Raw genomic sequence first — 23,828 nt, forward strand, 5'->3', positions numbered from 1 at the left:
GTGTCCCCCTCCCCCCGTGTCCCCCTCCTCTCTCCCCCCCGTGTCCCCCCTCGCCCCCGTGTCCCCCTCTCCCCGTGACCCCTCTCTCTCCCCCCGTGTCCCCCTCGCCCCCCGTGTCCCCCTCCCCTCGTGTCCTCTCGATCTCTTCTTTCTCAGCCCCACACTGACATGAAGAAGAGAGCACGCGGTGGTGGTCTTGATAGGAGTCTTATATTCGTGTTTGAGAGAGAGGCACTGAAGAGGATGCAAGGGGGAGGGAGTGAGCTGTATATGAAATAGATATTTATGCATTTGTGCATGTAGACTCATGTGTACGTTATGCACATACATGATACAATATCAATACATGTGTGCGCACCTACACATGCTGATATTTTGTATAGATAACACGAACACACACAGGCCTGTGTGTGTTCGTGTTGTGTTCGAGCTGTTAGCGAGCTAACAGCTCGGCACACCACACCAGGATACTCATTTTAAAAGGCTGAGTCGACCTAGCATGAGGCCCAGGGACCGATTCAGATAATCGTCACTGGTGTTGGTGGCCGCGAGCGGGAATCGAACTCGGGTCGCCGGGGTCGTTGTGCACACACACACGCGCACACACGCGCGCACACGCGCGCACACACGCGCACACACACACGCGCACACACACGCGCACTCACATGCACACACACACGCGCACTCACATGCACACACGCGCGCCACCACGCGCGCACACACGCGCACACACGCACACGCACTCACATGCACACACGCGCATACACACGTGCACGCACACGCGCACGCACAGACGTGCGCACACACGCGCACACACACGCGCACACACACATGCACACACACACGCGCACTCACATGCACACACACACGCGCGCACACGCGCGCACACACGCACACACACACGCACTCACACACGCACACACGCGCACACACACGCGCACACACACGCGCACACACACGCGCACGCACAGACGCGCGCACACACGCGCACACACACGCACGCACTCACACGCAAACACACGCGTACCACACAATGTCTGCTCGACGGAGAGATGATGACACAGCTCTATACGCACACACACACAGCTGCACGCACACACGCACATCAACCGTATTAACCCTGTCGGGAGGATGCATTTTCATAATAGACGCGCATCTCAACTCTACACACAGACATCACAGATCAAGAACATATAACATGTGAAATAATAACGAATAATAATTAATAATTGAGTACATTTGGTATTGGAAGGCACTGCTGTGTTGCACAGACAAAGCCTGCGACTCATCACAATAGCTGACGCTGCTGCTGTGGTCTAGACTAGGGGGTACCGACCAGTGGCAGCTGCCCTGTGTGACTCGGGTGTTGCCACTGTTACATCATGCCGAGTGAGTGACTTTGCTGTGGGTACCATTCTTTGTAAACAATGAATGGCGAGGCTGTTGGGATCTTTAGCGTCCACTGTGACTGAAGTAGCCGGTTAATCGCCTTAGCAGAGTGTTGGGGCAAGCGCTGTTAGCGAGCATCACCTAAGAAGGCCGGAACGGCACACGAGGGGGGTGGGTGGCCAGCACTACCCCCGGGCGCCTTTGTCTCCCAAGTGGCGATGTTTACACACCCGCGCCAGCTACTCGTTTGAGGGCCGAGTCGAATGTCAGCCGTGAGCGGGAACCGAACTCGGGTAGCCGGGGTCGTGGCGCAGTGCGCGAACCGCGACACGATCGCTCCCCACACACACAAACCACACGCGATATGCACACACGCACACACCACATGCACACACGTACACCACATGCACACACGCACACAACACATGCACACACGCACACACCACATGCACACACACCACACCACATGCACACACACGCACACACCACATGCACACACACCACATGCACACACGCACACACCACATGCACACACGCACACACCACATGCACACACACCACACCACATGCACACACACCACACCACATGCACACACTGCACACACACACACACCACATGCACACACACGTACACCACACACACACCACATGCACACACACGTACACCACATGCACATACACCAATTACAAGTAGATACCAGCATCCATAAATCACACGTACAGACACGCACAACACACCATGATGTGTAACATCACACACACACACACCACACACACGCACACAGCCATAACACACACGCACACACAACACACGAACGACACGAGCATAAATCACGCATCCCAGGCACACAAATACAAAGCTCCCCCGGATGGCCTTTCCCGATTTGGTGGCAAGTGCTGTTAGCGAGCAGTACCGATTGAAAGCCAGCACGGCGCATGAATGGGTGGGTGGTCAGAACCACGCCTGGCCGCCTTTGTCTCCCCAAAACAAACACACACAACGCACACACACACACAGTATTGCCAAACACATACCGTAACACACACATCCACACCAATGACCCACAAGCGAATTACAAACACACGCGCACACAAAACAAAGATAGACAAATATCCCCGTATAGTCTTCACAGATTGTTGGGGCAAGTGCTGTTTGCGAGCACATAAGGACGGCACGGCACACAGGGGGGGTGGGGGTGGTCAGCACCACGCCTGCCCGCCTTTGTCTCCCTTGTGGCGATGTTTACACACTGGACCGGTTCAGATAATCGTCACCGCTGTTGGTCGTGTGGCGTTTAGCGCTACGCGCAGCGTAGCGCTAAACGCCACACGACCGCCAGCACCACACACACACGCGCACACACAGAGACACACACACACGCACACAGAGACAAAGACAAAGAGACACACTTCACAGACGACTGTTACTGGGGTCGTTAAGATAACAACAGAGCACACACACGCACGCACCCACCCGCACCCACCCGCACCCACACGCACCCACACGCACCCACACGCACCCACACGCACCCACACGCACCCACACGCACCCACACGCACCCACACGCACCCACACGCACCCACACGCACCCACACGCACACAAAGATAAAGATCCCCCGTATAGTCTTAACAGACTGTAGGGGCAAGTGCTGTTAGCGAGCACCTATGAAGGCCGGAACGGCACACGAGGGGGTGGGTGGCAAGCACCACGCCCGACCGCCTTTGTCTCCCCAGTGGCGATGTCTAAACACCGCACCAGGTACTTATTTGGTGTTGGCCGTGAGCGGGAATCGAACCCGGGTCGCCGGGTTCATAGCGCAGCACGCTAACCGCTACACTACCACACGCACGCATACACACACGCACGCACACGCGTTCAAACATTCACACGCACACACGAATTCTACACACACCAATATATGCATACATATGCATATATACGGTATATATACACATAAACAAAAGACAAAGATCCCCCGTATAGCCTTCGCAAACTGTAGGGGCAAGTGCTGTTAGCGAGCAGTAGCTATGAATGGCGGCAACGGCACACGAGCAGTTGGGTGGCCAGAACCACGCCCGGCCGCCTTTGTCTCCCAAGTACTGATGTTTGCACACCACGCTCGGTTTAAATTTGTTTAGGCTGAGTCGACTTCATGTGAGGCCCAGGATCGTTTTAAATATTCACCACTGTTGTTGTATTGGTCGTGGGTGGGAAATTAACTTTGGTCGCCGGGTTGATTTTCAGCACGCTCGCTATAACCACGGGGAAATTCCACATTCCCACGGCAGAAACACGACCAGAGGAAACCCACGTTCAGAGTACTATTGCAACTAATTTAGGCCTCGTTTTTTGGATACGTTTTCAAAAAAGTGTGACTCTGAAGTCGATAGAATGCGGGAAGGGAGGCAATTCATCATCATTCTGATTTTCGGAATTTTTATAACAATTTGGGACTTGTTATCAGGATTGTTAGGACAATTTAGGATCTGTTATTGGGATTTTTAGGACATATCGGATCTGTTATCGGGATTTTTAGGACAATTTGCGATCTGTTCTCGGAATTTTTCGGACAATGCTAGATCTGTTTTTGGAATTTTTAGGACAATTTCGAATCTATTTTAGGATTTTTAGGACGATTTCGAATCAGTTTTTTGGATGGTTAGGACAATTTTAGATTTGTATTGAGGATTTTTTTGAACTTCAAATCTGTTCTTTGGATTTTTAGGACAATTTCAGATCTATCATCTGCATTTTTAGGACAATTTTGGATCTGTTTTGGTAATTTTCGGACAATTTCTCACTTGTTTTTGGGAATTTTAAGGACAATTTCAGATCTCTTTTGGAAATTTTTCGGACAATTTCTCACTTGTTTTGGGGAATTTTAAGGACAATTTCAGATCTTTTTTGGTAATTTTTCGGACAATTTCTCACTTTTTTTGGGGAATTTATTTTAAGGACAATTTCGGATCTATTATTCGGATTTTTAGGAGAATTTCGGATCTATTATTGGGATTTTTAGGCCTATTTTTGATCTGTTTTGGGGATTTTTTGGACAATTTCAGGTCTGTTTTTGGAATTTTTTGGAGAATTAATGTCACCACTTTTTTGCGCCCACAAAAGTGACGTCGACCCGACGCCACGTGGAACAATGCAGTTGACGTCATAAATCTGGATGAATTCGGTGTTTAATTTCTCTCACCTTATGAAAAAAAAAAACGATTGACATTGACATGACTCTGCTTCTTTGTAAAAACACTGTGCCCATCCTTGCTATATATAAATATATTTATCTGAGAAGATATCTTGGCTGCATTTTATTCATTGTTTTTTTATCTTTTGTTTTCATCATCAGGCCCTAGGCACAGTGCCTACTGTGGTCTATTGGATAATAAGACCCTGTGGTGGATGGGTGCATGAGTGGGTGGGTGAGTGGGTGGGTGAGAGGGTGGGTGGGTGAGTGGGTGAGTGGGTGGGTGGGTGGGTGAGTGGGTGGCTGGGTGAGTGAGTGGATGAGTGAGTGGGTGGCTGGGTGAGTGAGTGAGTGGGTGAGTGAGTGGATGAGTGAGTGGGTGGCTGGGTGAGTGAGTGGGTGGCTGGGTAAGTGAGTGGGTGAGTGAGTGGGTGGCTGGGTGAGTGGATGAGTGAGTGAGTGGGTGGCTGTGTGAGTGAGTGGGTGAGTGAGTGGGTGGCTGGGTAAGTGAGTGGGTGAGTGAGTGGGTGGCTGGGTGAGTGGGTGAGTGAGTGGGTGGCTGGGTGAGTGGGTGGGCGAGTAAGCCCTAGGCACACTGCCTATTGTGGCTTATTGGATAATACTGCGCTGGCACGACCTCCACATTGGGCATCGTCGAGCTCCTGCACATCTTCGCTGATGCCCTTGAGGAGTTCGATGCCAATGTGGAATAGCAGAGGTCGTGCACGAAGTGTTCACGTCCGTGGAACCATGTCGCCCTCTACTGGTGAGGTGAGTGTAGTGTGTGTGGTGGGGAGCGGGAGTGCAGCCGTTCGCGCGCTGGGCTACAAACCTGGCGACCCGATTTCAATTCCCGCTCGCGGCCAACACCAATGGCGATTATCTTAACCGGTCCTGGGCCTCAAATGAGTACCTGGTGAGGTGTATAACATCGCCACTAGGGAGACAAAGGCGGCCAGGCGTGGTGTTGGCCACCATCCCGCTTGTGTGCCGTACCAGCCTTCATAGGTGCTCGCCAACAGCACTTGCCCCCAAACCATGTTAAGGCTACACGGGTAATCTTTGTCTCTGTGCGTGTGTATATTTTGTTTACACCTCCGTGTACGGTGGTCACGAAACATAATTTTCAACACATTCATAAATAACACCGTGGCCGGTGTCCGACGTTTTGGACAATGCACCTTCTGCACAGCACTATGGCCTCTCTCTGCGTGACACAAGTCACTCGTCATCGTGACGAGTTATTCGTCATCGTGACGAGTCTCTCGTCATCGTGACGAGTTATATGGATGGTCACTACAGGCACGCCGAATGGTTACGTCAGTTGCAGTCGTCACAAGTGACGTTATTAGCCACGCCCACTCGTCACGAGTCATGGTCACCAGCCATGGGGTTGCCAACCCTCCTGGATTGTCCGGAACTCTCTGCAGGGATTGGTATCGATCTCCCGGTGAATATTGAAATAAATCCTGCACATTTGAATAATTTGGTAATTTAAATAAAAACAACTAATTCATACAAAACATTTTTATCCCCGGAAAAGTCTCAAGGTTGGCAACCCCACATGGACACTTTCCATAGACATACACACACGTGTGTCGCCACTAGGGAGACAAAGACGTGTGTGTGTGTGTGTGACTATGTGTGTGTGGTGCAGCGGCCACTCACTCCCACTCCTTGCGGCGCGCCTTGGGGGTGCTGCGCGCTTTGTGCGCCTCGTGCGCCCGGATGATGTCGTGCGGGTCCAGCACCGCGCAGCGCCGTCGGGGGGCTGCGGGCGCCGTGCCCGGGCCCCCGCCCGCCCCCCCCTCCTCCTCCCCCTCCGCCGGTGGGGGGGGGCTCTCCTCCCCGCCCGCAACCTCCCCCGAGCCCGAGCCGGAGCCGGATCCCGCCGAGCCGTTCCCGAATCCGCGCGGACGAAGGGCGCCGCCGCCGGCGCCGGCCGCCGAGCCGTGGCTGGGCACGAGGAAGTGACCCGCGACGAAGCCGCCGCCGCTGCCGCCGTGCTGAGCCGGCGGGAGGCCCGCCGCTCCGCCCAACCCCTGGCAGGGCCCCAGTCCGTGCCACGGCCGCCGACTCGGAGCCTCGGGTTCGCATTCCCACACGGTCACCTCGACGCACGCCACGGCGGTTCCGTTGCCCGGCGTCGTCATGGTCCTCCTCGTCCTCGCGCCTCGTGGTGGTGATGGTGGTGGTGATTGTGTGTGTAGGGTAGGTGTGTGCACGTGTCTGATGCGTGTGCCTGTGAGACTGCGTGTGTCTCTTTGCACGCGTGTGCGAGGAGCGGCAGTGTAGTGGTTAGCGCGCTGCGCTGCGAACCCGGCTGCCAGAGTTCGATTCTCGCCCACCCGTCACGATTATCTCAACCGGTGCTCGGCCTCTCCTAGGTCGACTCAGCCTCAAATGAGTACCTACTGCGCTGTGTAAACATCGCCACTAGGGAGACAAAGATGGCCGGGCGTGGTGCTGGTCACCCCTTGTGCCCCGTGCCGGCCTTCATAGGTGATATTCGCTAACGGCCATTGCCACAACAAGCTGTTAAGGCTACCTGGGGGATCTTTGTCTTCTGTGTAACAGTGGGAGAGTGGTGGCGCAGTGGTTAGCGCCCTCCACTTTCAACCTGGGCTACCTGAAGCTAGCACCAGTGGCCAGCGCGGTGAAGTATGGTCAACAACCCCCTTGATAGACAAACAAGGAGTGGGGAGGCCCTCATCGAGCAGTGGATTGGCAAAGGGTCTGTAAATATATAACTATGTGTATAACTTGATGATTTTTCTGTTAGAACTATAACCTCATGGGTTTGCTACTGACTTCCCCCGTTAATCGACAGGTGGTATTACCGCACCACCACCACTACTAAAACCACAACCACAGTGGTTGATGTATCTTAAACTTCTTTCGCACCGTACGTAGCCAACCGTGCTAATCGGAGGTGCAGGGGAAGGACAACAAACTGATGCTAGCCCACTATGGGCCTTCGTCAGAAATTATTATTCTTGTTTAGCAGGCAGAGGGGAGTGCGCGAAAGGACTGCCCCCCTCAATATTCTAAAATCCTAGTGAGGAGTTGTACAGCACCAGAGATGTGAACAAGAGAGAGAGAGATGTAGACAAAGATAGCGAGCAAGAGAAAGAGAGGGGAGGAGATCATTTTATGATAATGATTTAGTTTATGATAATTATTATGTGAATTCGAGTTGGGTTTTTTATGTATTCAGCCCTAATTTCCCCCCTAAGCTTTTGCTTCGTTTGATGTTTACCTGGCAACCACCACCACCATCACCACCACCACCGCCACCACCAACACCAGCAGCAGCAGAAATCAGCCTTCGTCTACCGCCTCCCTCTCCAGTCCTGCGTCTGGGAGAGATCAAGTTTGACAGTCCGCAAGATACAAGCTCCCAAGTTCGATCCCGGGTAGGTGGTCTCAGCCGACATCCGCCCTTCACGTTCATGCCACCACCACGCCGCCAGTGGTCAGTCGAAGAATCGGCCCGGACCCTGCGAACGTTGCTGACGCTGATGCGAGCGAATGGCGAGCGAACGTCCGAAAGATTATAAATCCAGCATGTCTCGTTGTCGGTGGTGGTTGTGGTGGTGGCGGTGGATCTGTAGCGAGCCCTCCACACTTCACCTGCCTGCTTCAGAGTGCACCTAGCCTGGCACAAGCGGCTGTTGTTGTTGGTGACCGGGGTGCTCTTGGTGGTCGTGTTGCGGAGAAGGAACGGTGGAGCAGTCGTCAGCGCACTGCGCTACAAACCCGGTGACCCGAGTTAGATTTCCGCTCACGAACAAATAACGAGTGGCGAATATTTGAATCGATCCTCGGCCCTCCCCTAGGTCGACTCAGCCTTTAAGATCAGTACCTGGTCCAGTTGTCCATAAACATCATCGACGGGGAAACAAAGGGGGCCGGGCGTGGTGTGATGCTGGCCGCCCGTCGTCCCCTCTTGTGCCCTCCTGGCCTAAAGAGGCAGGTGCTTGCGAACAGCACTTGCCCCAATAGTCCTTTCGAGGCTATACGGGGGATCTTTGACTTGTTGTTGTTGTTGTTGTGACAGCACTGTAAGTAGGGCGGCCTTGTCTATGTATATTCTCGAGTTTGTCTGCTTTTGTGTCCTTGTGCTTCTGAACGCGTGCGTCTTCAATTCCGGAGCTCATCAGTGTTGGGGGTTATTTATTTCTGTTGCTAAATTGTCGTTGACAATGTTGCTGCTGTTGTTGGTGGTTGTTGTTGTGCTGCTGCTGTGGTGGTTGTTGTGCTGCCGCTGTTGCTGTGGTGGTTGAGATAACGCAGCGAGTAGGACACGCACAGCAGATTCTTCCCCTCGCGGTGACCATTCAGTCTTGCGCGCACGTGCTCCCCGATTGTGACGCAATCCGTGCGTCACGTGGGCTAGTTGGTGTGGTGGGGGGAGTGGATTGCCTCTTGCGCGGATAATCAACCGTGGCTGGACTCGTGATGAGGAACTGGGTCCCGTGATGATGTTCGCAATTTGTAACAAAGCTGCAACGAGAGAAGAAGAGAAGACACGGCGATGAGACTTCGTCCATCAGCCACAAAGACAAAGATTCCCTCCCCCACACCCCCCCTCCGTATAGCTTCTAACAGACTGTTCGGGCAAGTGCTGTTAGCGAGTAGCAGCAGCACCACCTATTAAGACCGGCCAGCATCATCATCAGTGCCACCACCACAACCACCGCCCTATCAACCTCAACAGTGATCACAACCTCAATCATTCGCGTCACCAGATAGACGAGTGCGTGTTTATTAAACACACAATGGTGACTTGTGCGTATTATGTTCAACACCCTCCCATAGACCTGCTTCGGCGCTGGGTGTCTCATCAGCACTGTCAAGCTTGCTCAGTCGACCAATGCTGGCCAACCACCAGCAGATTGTCATTATCGTCATCGTCATCATCATCGTCATCGTAATCATCATCGTCATCATCATGGTCATCGTAATCATCATCGTCAGATGATAAGTATCGCGCCGAAATGCCAATCATCAATGTGTTGAAATAATGATGACAATAATTATCCATCATCATAATCGCCCTTGTCATGTAACCGTCAAAATCAACACAATTGGGTGGTAGCGCATTGGTGACGCGAGTGCATCACCGCAAGAACTCCGTGGGTTTGATTCCAGACACGGGGGCGCCAGCTGTGCGCGTGGAGTTCTCTCTCCCCCGGTCCTGCGCGGGTTTCCTCCGGGGGGTCTCCAGATTTCCTCCCAAAACCTCTCACGGCGCGTAGATGTTAACTCCCTCGCCTGGTACGCAGGAGGTCGTGGGTTCTATCCCGACCCTGACGCCTGCTGTACATTTGGAGTTTGCGTGTCTCAATCTCTCTCCCGTGTCCTCCGGGTGTACCCTCCACATTGAGAATCAACGTCACGCGTTTAGAGTCTTTGGCTGCCGCACATTTCCACACGATGATGAGAAGCCACTTCGTTGAGCTATCATTTGTGACCATGTCGCTTTTGGAAAAAAATGGAGCTATAGAGCTCAGTGGGCCTGACCTGGTCAAATAGAAATCGTTCCGTTTAGTTTACAAGGTCACCGGTATTGAACCAAAACATCTCAACAAGCAAAATCATTCAATTGCGATCACACAGCAGCAGCAACATCGCCCCTCCCCCCCACCAGTGCGAAAAGTTGGCAGGACCCTCCTGAAAATTAGTCCTGAGACTCAGCGAGGCTTGGTGAACGAGCAGAATAATCATCATCCTCAGTAACAGCAGCAACAGTCAAGTTATCAGCAGCGGAAGCTACAATACAATCATCATCATGATCATCATCAGCAGTAGCAATAGACGCATCATCAGCAACAATAGAATCAGCGGTAATACAACACCATCGTGTCATCAGCAGCGGCGACTGGAGTAAAATGATCAGCCAACATCGTCAACAGCAGCAGCATGCAGAGTCGTCGTCATCGTCGTCATCAGGAGCAGCAGCAACAGGATGACGATCAACAGCTGTGGCATCCACGGCATATCCATCGTTATCAACACCACAGAGACGCCCGGTCATGAGTTGGCCGGCGTGATCAGCGAGTGTGAAGTGAATTTGGGTCTTGTCTCTTCACAAACGAAAATCGGAGGGTGGGAGGGGAGGGGGAATGTAATTACCAATTAACTTGGGTACCGCCAAAATTCCCTCTGATCCAGACCTCGCCACGGTCGCGCTCAATTTAGTTATAAAATTGTCCGGCTAAATGAGCGACGTGGCACGTTCCTGCGGCGAGGGTGGAGGTGGTGGTGGTGGTGGCACCGCGAGCTGCCCACAACACCTCGGGGTCGGCACCCCCCCCCCCTCCCAGAGGGTCGCTGCTTCGGTTCAATCCTCCGGGGGTGCAGCGGTGGAACCGATGATGATCGGGTCGGTCATCACGTGTGCGTGGGGATAAGTTAAACTAAACTATAAACTTAATTTGAAGCCTCCTGCATACCAGGCGAGGTAGTTAACATCTCCTAGCCACCGCGACATCCATTAGGTAGATCAAATGCCACTCTCCGGAGCTCCACTTTACCGTGGAGGCCTCCACCCTTCCTCCAGCAGTGACGTGAGCGAGCAGTTGCAGGGGCCGCGCCGTTACCCATCGCGTGTGTGTGCCACCTACAGGCGAATGATCCCAATTCTCCCCGAGGGGGAGGGGGGGGGGTGCGGCCTGTCCGACGTTTCGCTCCACGTGGCCCGGGAGCTTTTGTTCATTATTTCAACTGCCGCGGACGGGAGATTGAGTCCAACTGGCGACTTCTGGCGGTGGCGGCAGCGGCGGCGGCGCTATTCGTCCATAAACACCGTGGCACCAACCCCGTGGTGTATACCCAGGACAGGCCGTGGTATGGAGAGGAGAATCCAACGCTGCCTTCTAAGGACTCTGGGGACAAGGCTTTGTTCCTGAAGGGGGTGATCGCGATCTTGCCGCTGTGCAGCTACCAGAATTGTGAAACAACGCTTTGACTTTCGTAATGAGAGCACACAGCAGATCTGAAACACGGCAGGACTAATACCTCCGCCGTGGCTGACCATTGCTATAACGCTGTGGGCTCTCATGATATTGTTTTTTCCGAGACCAAGGTGCTCTGCAAATCTTTGGGCTACTATCAAAGGTTTGTTCATGAAGCCATCCAGATATATAAACATAGACATAACTTCAACCGAGAAGATGAAGACAAATTAAGCAATCATTGGAAGGATGTTATTAACCAGGTAAAGCCTTAACTGCTTTTTAAGTTTGCCTTCATATCCGCATCTCCAGTTGCCTACCCCCCAGCTCCGCTCACTTCCCAGCCCCCGCATGGTGTTGCACTCGGTGTTGGAGCTTGCACTTCTCCACTCCCCCTACCCCACACCCCCACCCTCTCTATCTCTCCTCCCTGGCTCATCCCCCCCCTCTCTTACCTATATAGCCTCTTGTTACAAGCAGCCCCCTTTTGTCCACTTCAGCAACGTGTTTCTTGCTTCTACATTTGAAGCTTTTGTGACTGCAAGGATTCATACTCTTAGGTTTTTTCTGTAAAGTCACGTAGGTAAAAAATAAACTCTGATCAAAACTATCACGTTGCCATACATAGCAGGCATGACCAAACAGATCTCCAAAATTCTAAACAAACATAAGATCCAAATCCGATTCAGTACAGTACATAAAATCCGTGATCTAATTCCATCTGTGAAGGATGTCATTCCTGACTTGCAATACCCTGGAGTATATAAACTGAGTTGCAGCTGTGGTGATTGTTACATTGGGGAAACGAAACGTCATATCTCTGATCGTATCCGCGAGCACAAGTCAGATCTGAAACACGGCAAAATTAAGTATTCCGCCGTTGCCGATCATTGCTACAACGCTGTGGGTTCTCATGAGATTGTCTTTTCCGAGACCAAGGTGCTCTGCAAACTTTCTGACTACCATCAGAGGTTTGTGCACGAAGCCAACCAGATATACAAAACACAGACATAATTTCAACCGTGATGATGAGTATGTTTATTCTGGACACTGACGCCAGCGACACGGGCATAGGCGCTGTGTTGTCACAGAAAATTGAGGGGGTAGAAATAGTCATTGCATAAGTCAGCCGTGTGCTGTCCCCGGCGGAGCAGAGATATTGTGTAACGCGCAGGGAATTGTTGGCGATTGTACACTTCGTGCAGTTGTATAGGCCGTATTTGTACGGAAGGGAATTCTTGGTCCGCACTGACCACGCGGCGCTGCAGTACTCCTTGCGAATCGATCAACCCTCAGGTCAAATGGCCCGGTAGCTTGAAGTCCTGCAGGGATACTCCTTTACGGTCCAGCACAGGAAAGGTACGCGTCATGTCAACGCAGACGCTCTGTCCCGATTGCCTCAGCCGTCAGGCTCGTGTAGATGTACTGAGGGATCGCTGCACTGCGGTCCACCGCTGCAGGGCATTCCGGTCATGGCCGCTGCAGCCGATTCAGGCCCAGTTGACGGGGCCCCTGCTAAACAGCCCGGGTTGCTTGGATTGTCACGGGATTGTTGGGCGTGCTTACAGGCAAACGATTCTTCGCTTACCAGAATGAGGCTTCGGGCCTCCCGTTCCAAAGAGTCGGAGGATTGAGCCTTCCTTCGGCTCATAGATAACCTCCTAGTGAGGTGGGATGTCGTGTTTCAGAAATTTTGTATTGTTGTGCCACTGTGCTTGAGGGGAAAACTTATTCGCGGCGCGCACGAGCGGTTGATGCACTTGGGTGAGAAGAAAACCACGTTGACTTTGAGTAACGATTTTTACTGGCCGGGGTTGCAGAACGATGTCCATTTGTACATTAAGGCCTGTCACGAGTGCGCACGGCGGAAGGCGCCGGCGCAACCATGTTGAGTACCGTTGCAGTCGATACGGGCTTCACGGGTAAACAAAATTGTCGCCCTGGATATTTTGGGACCGTTCCCCGTTACCCCGCGGGGTCACAAATATTTGCTGGTGGGGGTTGAGTACCTCACTCGGTGGCCTATGGCATGACCGCTAGTGGACCAATCGGCAGGATTGATCGCAGAGGCCTTTCTGCAGGGTTATGTTTTTGATAAGGGTGCTCTGGAGCACCTGCTTACTGATCAGGGAAAAACATTTTATTCCCGCCTGTTGAAGGAAGTGTGTGACGCATTGGGTATGAGGAAAATTCAGACGTCCCCGTACCACCCGCAAACCGACGGGATGGTTGAGCGTCTTCATAGGACGTTGACGTCTATATTGTGCCAGCAGGTTAATTTGGCTCAAACAGATTGGGATCTGTATGTTCCGGCGGCCCTGGCCGCTTATAGATTAGCCCCGCACGCCTCAACGGGGTATTCACCCTTCTTTTTGATGTATGGTCGTGAACCGGAGGCCCCGGCCCTGGTCAAGCCGGGGGTAAAAACTAAAGGAAAGTCGTCAGCGGTGCCTGTCCCCATGAAAGAGGCATTGGACCGTCACTGGGAAATACGGAGCGGAGGCAGGTGGCTAATGAGCGCTTGCACGGTACACAGCCTCCACGGGAGCCATGGCAAGTGGGAGACAGGGCTTGGTTGCATTGTCCTATGGTGCCAGTGGGCACATCACCGAAATTCCATCGGCCCTGGCAGGGTCCCGTTGATATTGTGGAGGTTCGAAGGGACCAGAGCGTACGGATTCGGTGCGGTCGCCGATTGTGGCATGTTCACCTGTCGCGGTTGAAGAAATATGTGTTGCCTTATGATGCGTCATCTCCCATCCCGGAATGGCCTGTATTGGATGTGTCTGACGAGCATACTGTGTGGCGACGGGAGAACGCACCTCAGCAGTTTACCCCCCGTGTGTCTGCAGGAACACCATTTTTGAGTCAGGGGCCGCCCCGGGACGCACGCGAACGGAATGCGGTCTCGCCGGGGAGCGGCCGGTGCGACGAGGAGAGGCGCACGTTTCGGGCAGGACACTGCCCCGCGCCCACGGAGAGATGCCTCCCGCCCTTGTCCCCTGTTCACCTGGGTCGGGGTGATGGGCCGGCTGCGGGAACCCGCTCCCGAAGAGTGACTTTTTCATGACATTGTGTAGTGTAGAAATTGTGTTGCCTTGTCAAGGGGAGGATTGTGTAAGGGTTGTTGTGTGTTGTCGCGTGACGCGTTATGCTTAGCCGGGACGGCTAATTCTTTAAACATGGGGGGGGGGGGGGTTGATGTAGTGCTTGAGATATGCGTCACGCGCTGGGTCGCTGTGCGCGCACGCGGCGGACAGTGAGGGCAAGTGAGGACACAGGGCGCTGATTGGCTGGTCGTTGTTGTTGTCCAAATTAAGGTGGCGTGATGGTTAAGGGTGGTAGCAGGTGGCAGGGGGTAATTAAGGGTGCAGGGCGCTGATTGGACGAGAGGGGTTGTTGTCGGAGATTGGCGCCGGTGTGTCTGGAAAAACAACGCCACGTGGCAGCGTGGGCTGGGGGCGAGTGGCGTCACGGGGGATGGCCTGATTAATTAGGGGTTAATTGGTTTGGGGATAAAGTCAGGGGTTGTGGAGTGAGATGGGAGTTCGTGCCTGGGAGGAGAGACAGATGGAGAGACGGAGCAACAGAGTGAGCATAGCGTAGGTAGCAGTGGAGAAGTGTAGGGTAGCAGTGGAGTAGCGTAGAGCAACAGAGAGACGACGGAGAGTAGGAAGCGGCTGGAGCGTGGAAGGATAACTGGTGTAGTTACGACGGAGTGGGACGGTGAAGCTGATAAAGAGCAGCCGAGCTGGAGAGAGCGAGAGCGGAGAGGAGAGTCGACGGAGGAGTAGAGGGGAGGGAGCGAGGCCAGCGGAGCGCGGCGAGCGAACGGGGAGAAGAGTTGTGGGTCGGTGTTAGCGGAGGAACATTGAGCGGTGTTGACGGGAGAGATGTGGAACAATATATGCGGGATAAAGTAACGAGGAAAGCCAAGAAGCTGTCGTGTCGGTTCGAGCACTACACTAGTAACGAACTGGCACGTGTCGCTTGCGTGACAACCCATACTAAATTGGCTGTGTCGGGTGGTTTAACGACACATTCATATCTCCTCGCTCTCACCCAACAAAACCTCTTACGGACCGCTTCTGTTTATTTCTCGCTCTCTATAGACGGTGGCGACATCGGTGTGAATCTAATGACATACTGTCGATGTAGATTACAAGTGCCAATTGTTGTTGCTGTTCTTGATGACGAGACGATGGAACTGGGGAGAAGAGCGTGGGAGGGCGGCAGGCGAGGGAGGGAGGGAGGGGGGCAATGAGCGGGAGAGGGAAGGGGGAGGCCGGGCTGGAAGTCTCCGAGAGGGACAAGGAGGAGGAGGGCTCGAGACGACGAGAGCAGCAGGGAGAGAGACGAGGAGGAGGAGCGGCGGTGCGAGGAGGAGAGGAGGCGGGGGAGGGGGAGAGGGAATGGCCGGGGCCAGGCGTCGGGGATAGTGAGAGGATGATGATGATGATGAGAGTGATGGTGATGATGATGAGAGTGATGGTGATGATGATGAGAGGGTGATGGTGATGAGAGAGTGATGGTGATGATGCTGGGTGATGGTGATGAGAGAGTGATGGTGATGATGTTGATGATGGTGATGACAGGGTGGTGATGGTGATGACAGGGTGATGGCGATGATGAGAGAGTGATGGTGATGATGAGAGAGTGATGGTGATGATGAGAGAGTAATGGTGATGATGAGAGGGTGATGGTGATGAGAGAGTGATGGTGATGATGAGAGAGTGATCATGATGATGGGTGATGATGATGAGAGTGATGGTGATGAGAGGAGCGGAGGGACGAGGGGCAGAAGAGAGGAGGAAGGAGCGAGCAGCAGCTGTGAGCTTCACGGAGGAGCAGCGTCTGTTGTCACAGTGGGCGGGGTTGGGGTTGAGGGGAGGGGTTCAAAGTGGGGGGGGGGGCACGCACAGGAGTCACGTGATGTAGGGGAGTCACGTGGTATCCGCAAGGCACGAGCTGATTTAGAGAGAGCGTGGTGGGTGGGCGAGCGACCGAAGGCGTGACGGGGAGGGCAGGAGGAGGAGACCAAGGGTGGCACCGTCGGGTTTTTATACAATCGGGTTTAATTGTCTTTTAATATTAAACCCGATCATCTGAGATTGGGAGAAATCCGGTGTAATTGGTTCTAATTTCAGAACCGTACTTCGCCAACTTCTCACCGATGGGCTTCATCCATTCCAAGCTAAGGAACTCACTGGCGCCCACGATTGTGGAGGAGAAGCTCGTGTTCATCAAGACCAACCTGCCCGCCGCATTCTACGACTACCCTGTGCCCGACGGACCCCCCGAGTACGATAGCAGCACCGACGAGGAAGCAGCCTAAGCCTTGGATCAGAGTTTCGCATTCATTAAAGCAGGTTTTAATTCCACGAAATTGGGTTTAATTGTATTAAAGAAAAAACCCGATGCCTGCCGCTAGATAAATCGGGTTTTTTCCACCCATGGAGGAGACTGCTCCCAGTGCACACACCAAAGACAAAGTCCCTTCCGTTTAGCCTTAACAGACTGTTGGGGAAAGTGCTGTTAGCGAGCACCGATGAAAGCCGTAAAGGCACACGAGGAGGCGGGTGGCCAGCACCATGCCGGGCCGCCTTTGCCTCCCCAGTGTCGATGTTTACACACCTCACTGGGTACTCATTTGAGACTGAGTCGACCTAGGGGAGGCCCAGGACCGGTACCGATAATCGTCCCTGGTGTTGGTGGTCGTGAGCGGGAACTCGGGTCATAGCCGGGCTCATCGCGCAGCGTAGCGCAGCGGAGCGCTAACCGCTGCGCCACCGCTCCCCACAATGCACACAACACCGCCACCACCACCTGCTGCTGCTGATCCTATTTCACGGTGCTTCGAGGCAATTGTCTTTATTAAATCGTCAATCTACTTGCGGGTGTCACTCCAATGCTGTATGAAGGTCTCCCCTTCCCAAGGGAATGGCGAGGTGATATGGGGGGGGGGGGGTCCGGCAATCTAAAGCTTCATAATAATAGGACCCCTGTATAATAACAATGGGACCCCCTATATAACAATAATAGGAGCACCTACACAATAACAATGGGAGTCTCTACACAATAACAATGGGAACACCTATACAATAACAATGGGAGTCTCTACACAATAACAATGGGAGTCTCTACACAATAACAATGGGAGTCTCTACACAATAACAATAGGGACACCTACACAATAACAATGGGAGTCTCTACACAATAACAATAGGAGCATCTGCACAATAACAATAGAAGTCTCTACATAATAACAATAGGAGCACCTACATAATAACAATGGGAGCCTCTACATAATAACAATGGGAGTCTTTACACTAACGACAACAGTGTGGCAGTCCTCAAACACCATCGTCACACCCTCTCCAGTACCGAACTAGGTACTCATTTACGGCTGAGTCGACCTAGGGGAGGCTCAGAGCCGGTTCAGGGATGGAACTCGGGTTAGCCGGGTTCGTAGCGCAGTGCGCTGACCGCTGCACCACCGCTCACCACAACCGCAAGTGCACTGCCAATGCCCATACTTCAAACACAGTCAACCGACACTAAGGCTCAAACACACAGCACACATCATTAAACACACATAATTAGATACAAAATACATCATCACACAGACACACACGCAAGACAAAGATCCCCCATGTAACCTTAACAGACTGTCGGGGCAAGTGTTGTTAGCGAGCACCTATGAAGGTCCGTACAGTACACGAGAGGGTGGGTGGCCAACACCACGCCCGGCCGCCTTTGTCTTCCCAGCGGTGATGTTTACACACCACACCAGGTACTCATTTGATGCCGAGTCGACTTAGAGGAGGCCCAGGAACGGTTTAGAGAATCGTTACTGGTGTTGGGTCGCCGGGTTCTTAGCACTCGAACACAACCACAACAACAACAACCACACACAACCACACTCACAACCACACACTCACAACCACACACTCACAACCACAACAACAACAACCACCACACACTCACAACAACAACACACTCACAACCACACACTCACATCCACACTCACACACTCACACACCCACACACTCACACACCCACACACTCACAACCAAACAATCACAACCTCACACAACCACACACATCCACACTCACATTCACACACACACACACCCACACACCCACACACTCACATCCACACACCCACACACACACACCCACACACTCACACCCCACATCCACACACTCACACACTCCCACACACTCACACAACAACAACAACCGCCATTCGCCACTAAGTGGCGGTGACGTCACCACGACGCTTGTGCCAGGCCATGTGCACCTTGAGGCCACGTGAAGTGTCGAACGCCCGCTGGCAGGAGGTCAGGGCAGACCCAGGTGCCACGGGTCGACTGACCGAGATGACCGAGATGACTGGCTGATGCACCACCTGTGCCCCCTACTGTACCAACTTGCTGTGCTTTAGCCACCCGGCGCTCCGCTCGTTGTTGTGAGCGTCGCTCCTCCGCCCTCCGTTGTTGTTGGAGGGCGACTGCCTCCAACTGCCCAGTAGCGTCCTTCACGAGCCTCCTCCACTGAGGACGATCTTGACACCGCTGGTACCAGTCATCGGCAAGTCCACTCAGCTCCACGTCCTCCTGTACCACATCACTCCATCTCTTCTCTAGCCCGTGCCGCGCCCGTTTAGCCCCCTCGATCCGGCCGAACAAAAGCTGTTTAGGCATGCGGTGGCTGGGCATGCGGGCTACATGACCCAGCCAACGCAGCCTTGCCTGCCAGAGGAGCTCACTGATGGGACTTTGCCCAGATCTTTGCCCACACACTCACACACCCATACACTCACAACCACACTCACAACCACACACTCATACACTCACAACCACACACTCACACAATCACACTCGCACACTCACAACTACGCACTCACACTCCCGCGACCATACACTCGCAACATCCACACCCACACACTCACACACTCACAACCACACTCACAACCACACACAACCACACACACTCACAACCACACTCACAACCACACACACTCACAACCACACACACTCACACACTCACAACCACACTCACAACCACACACAACCACACACACTCACACAACCACACACACTCACACTCCCGCGACCATACACTCGCAACATCCACAACCACACACACTCACAACCACACACTCACAACCACACACACTCACAACCACACACACACAACCACACACACTCACAACCACACACTCACAACCACACACACTCACAACCACACACACTCACAACCACACACACTCACAACCACACACACTCACAACCACACACACTCACAACCACACACTCACAACCACACACTCACAACCACACACACTCACAACCACACACACTCACAACCACACACACTCACAACCACACACAACCACACACACTCACAACCACACACTCACAACCACACACACTCACAACCACACACACTCACAACCACACAATCACAACCACACACTCACAACTACGCACTCACACTCGCGCGGCTATACACTCGCAACATCCACACACACACACGCTGGCACACTCGGACTGCTCGCATCACCGTCACCTCGTCACGGCTCCACCTGTCTTCCCGTCCTCCAGCCGCTCGTCTCAAACAGCCCGGTTCGATTCCCGCCAGTGACTCGGCAACTCCTCCATCCTCGCGTCTCATCGACGACGACGACGACCCATCACCTCCTCCCTCTCTGCTGCAGGGCGAGTGGAGGGGGGTGGGAGAGGGGGGAGGGTATTGGTTAGAATTTGGGGATGGAGGGGGGGGGACTTTAGAGCACTCTTTGTATGAGTGGGGGGGGGCTCTTCTGCCTCAGGGAGAGATCGCCGCTGGGCTCCGAGTCTCTGCGCTCCGTTGTAGCGCGCAGAGAAGACGCGCCCCGCCTGACCGCGTGTGGCACCACCCATCCCACACGTGGGGCTGTGGGTATGAGATGGGGAGAGGGGGGAGGTGCGTGTGAGGGAGTGGACGGGTAGTGAGCTGAGTGGGTGGGTAAGTGAGGGGGTGGGTGAGTGGATGGGTGGGTGAGTGGATGGGAAGGTGAGTGGATGGGAGGGTGGGTGAGTGGGTGGGTGAGTGAATGGAAGGGTAAGGGGGTGGGTGGGTCAGCTGAGTGGGTGGGTGAGTGAGCGGGTGATTTTGTAGATGGGCGAGTGGGTTGGTGGTTGAGTGTGGCACTGATTGTAGTGGTGGTTGTGGCAATGGGACTACTGCTCGCGGTGGTGGTGGTGGTGGTGGTATTTGGTGGTGCTGTCGATTGTTGTGTTGAAGGTTACGTGGTGGTTGTTTTGAAGGGTATGTGGTGGTGAAGGGTATGTGGTGGTGAAGGGTATGTGGTGGTGGTGAAGGGTATGTGGTGGTGGTGGTGGTGTTGAAGGGTATGTGGTGGTGGTGGTGGTGGTGGTGAAGGGTATGTGGTGGTGGTGAAGGGTATGTGGTGGTGGTGGTGGTGGTGGTGGTGAAGGGTATGTGGTGATGGTGGTGGTGAAGGGTATGTGGTGGTGGTGGTGGTGAAGGGTATGTGGTGGTGGTGGTGTTGAAGGGTATGTGGTGGTGGTGGTGGTGAAGGGTATGTGGTGGTGGTGGTGGTGAAGGGTATGTGGTGGTGGTGGTGAAGGGTATGTGGTGGTGGTGGTGGTGAAGGGTATGTGGTGGTGGTGGTGGTGAAGGGTATGTGGTGGTGGTGAAGGGTATGTGGTGGTGGTGGTGGTGGTGAAGGGTATGTGGTGGTGGTGGTGAAGGGTATGTGGTGGTGGTGGTGGTGAAGGGTATGTGGTGGTGGTGGTGTTGAAGGGTATGTGGTGGTGGTGGTGGTGGTGGTGAAGGGTATGTGGTGGTGGTGGTGGTGAAGGGTATGTGGTGGTGGTGGTGGTGGTGAAGGGTATGTGGTGGTGGTGGTGAAGGGTATGTGGTGGTGGTGGTGGTGAAGGGTATGTGGTGGTGGTGGTGGTGGTGGTGAAGGGTATGTGGTGGTGGTGGTGGTGAAGGGTATGTGGTGGTGGTGGTGGTGGTGTTGAAGGGTATGTGGTGGTGGTGGTGGTGTTGAAGGGTATGTGGTGGTGGTGGTGGTGGTGTTGAAGGGTATGTGGTGGTGGTGGTGGTGGTGAAGGGTATGTGGTGGTGGTGGTGTTGAAGGGTATGTGGTGGTGGTGGTGGTGTTGAAGGGTATGTGGTGGTGGTGAAGGGTATGTGGTGGTGGTGGTGGTGGTGGTGGTGAAGGGTATGTGGTGGTGGTGGTGGTGGTGGTGAAGGGTATGTGGTGGTGGTGAAGGGTATGTGGTGGTGGTGGTGTTGAAGGGTATGTGGTGGTGGTGGTGGTGAAAGGTATGTGGTGGTGGTGGTGAAGGGTATGTGGTGGTGGTGAAGGGTATGTGGTGGTGGTGAAGGGTATGTGGTGGTGGTGGTGAAGGGTATGTGGTGGTGGTGGTGTTGAAGGGTATGTGGTGGTGGTGGTGGTGGTGTTGAAGGGTATGTGGTGGTGGTGGTGAAGGGTATGTGGTGGTGGTGGTGTTGAAGGGTATGTGGTGGTGGTGGTGGTGTTGAAGGGTATGTGGTGGTGGTGAAGGGTATGTGGTGGTGGTGGTGGTCGTGGTGGTGGTGGTGGTGGTGAAGGGTATGTGGTGGTGGTGGTGGTGGTGTTGAAGGGTATGTGGTGGTGGTGGTGGTGAAGGGTATGTGGTGGTGGTGAAGGGTATGTGGTGGTGGTGGTGGTGAAGGGTATGTGGTGGTGGTGGTGAAGGGTATGTGGTGGTGGTGGTGGTGGTGAAGGGTATGTGGTGGTGGTGGTGGTGAAGGGTATGTGGTGGTGGTGGTGGTGTTGAAGGGTATGTGGTGGTGGTGGTGGTGTTGAAGGGTATGTGGTGGTGGTGAAGGGTATGTGGTGGTGGTGGTGGTGGTGGTGGTGAAGGGTATGTGGTGGTGGTGGTGTTGAAGGGTATGTGGTGGTGGTGGTGGTGGTGTTGAAGGGTATGTGGTGGTGGTGGTGGTGAAGGGTATGTGGTGGTGGTGGTGGTGGTGAAGGGTATGTGGTGGTGGTGGTGGTGAAGGGTATGTGGTGGTGGTGGTGTTGAAGGGTATGTGGTGGTGGTGGTGGTGAAGGGTATGTGGTGGTGGTGGTGAAGGGTATGTGGTGGTGGTGGTGGTGGTGGTGAAGGGTATGTGGTGGTGGTGGTGGTGAAGGGTATGTGGTGGTGGTGGTGAAGGGTATGTGGTGGTGGTGGTGGTGTTGAAGGGTATGTGGTGGTGGTGGTGGTGAAGGGTATGTGGTGGTGGTGGTGTTGAAGGGTATGTGGTGGTGGTGGTGGTGTTGAAGGGTATGTGGTGGTGGTGAAGGGTATGTGGTGGTGGTGGTGGTGGTGGTGAAGGGTATGTGGTGGTGGTGGTGGTGGTGGTGAAGGGTATGTGGTGGTGTTGAAGGGTATGTGGTGGTGGTGGTGGTGAAGGGTATGTGGTGGTGGTGGTGGTGAAGGGTATGTGGTGGTGGTGGTGGTGTTGAAGGGTATGTGGTGGTGGTGGTGGTGAAGGGTATGTGGTGGTGGTGGTGGTGGTGGTGGTGGTGGTGAAGGGTATGTGGTGGTGGTGGTGTTGAAGGGTATGTGGTGGTGGTGAAGGGTATGTGGTGGTGGTGGTGGTGGTGGTGGTGGTGAAGGGTATGTGGTGGTGGTGGTGGTGGTGTTGAAGGGTATGTGGTGGTGGTGGTGGTGTTGAAGGGTATGTGGTGGTGGTGGTGGTGGTGGTGAAGGGTATGTGGTGGTGGTGGTGGTGAAGGGTATGTGGTGGTGGTGGTGGTGTTGAAGGGTATGTGGTGGTGGTGGTGGTGTTGAAGGGTATGTGGTGGTGGTGGTGGTGAAGGGTATGTGGTGGTGGTGGTGGTGTTGAAGGGTATGTGGTGGTGGTGGTGGTGGTGTTGAAGGGTATGTGGTGGTGGTGGTGGTGAAGGGTATGTGGTGGTGGTGGTGGTGGTGAAGGGTATGTGGTGGTGGTGTTGAAGGGTATGTGGTGGTGGTGGTGTTGAAGGGTATGTGGTGGTGGTGGTGGTGAAGGGTATGTGGTGGTGGTGGTGGTGTTGAAGGGTATGTGTGGTGGTGGTGGTGTTGAAGGGTATGTGGTGGTGGTGGTGGTGAAGGGTATGTGGTGGTGGTGGTGGTGGTGTTGAAGGGTATGTGGTGGTGGTGTTGAAGGGTATGTGGTGGTGGTGAAGGGTATGTGGTGGTGGTGGTGGTGGTGGTGGTGGTGGTGGTGAAGGGTATGTGGTGGTGGTGGTGGTGG

General features: G+C 53.9%; 1 protein-coding gene and 1 long non-coding RNA gene across 2 annotated transcripts in view; one reads left to right on the forward strand and one right to left on the reverse strand.

The window, feature by feature from the left end:
• LOC144736608 (voltage-dependent P/Q-type calcium channel subunit alpha-1A-like) overlaps nucleotides 1-20,274 on the reverse strand; it is a 141,966-nt gene extending 121,692 nt beyond the window's left edge. The window contains 2 exon segments of the mRNA XM_078619175.1: nucleotides 6,250-9,087; nucleotides 20,115-20,274. Of these exon segments, the coding sequence (XP_078475301.1) occupies nucleotides 6,250-6,734 (485 nt within the window). The 5' untranslated portion in view covers nucleotides 6,735-9,087; nucleotides 20,115-20,274.
• LOC144736609 (uncharacterized) lies at nucleotides 6,479-16,340 on the forward strand. Its single transcript, XR_013588783.1, has 2 exons — nucleotides 6,479-7,997; nucleotides 14,393-16,340. It is a non-coding gene; the product is annotated as an uncharacterized LOC144736609 (long non-coding RNA).
• Nucleotides 20,275-23,828: the final 3,554 nt, after the last annotated feature.

This window comes from Lampetra planeri, chromosome 61, assembly GCF_965212315.1.
Source record: "Lampetra planeri chromosome 61, kcLamPlan1.2.h2, whole genome shotgun sequence".
NCBI lineage: Eukaryota > Metazoa > Chordata > Hyperoartia > Petromyzontiformes > Petromyzontidae > Lampetra > Lampetra planeri.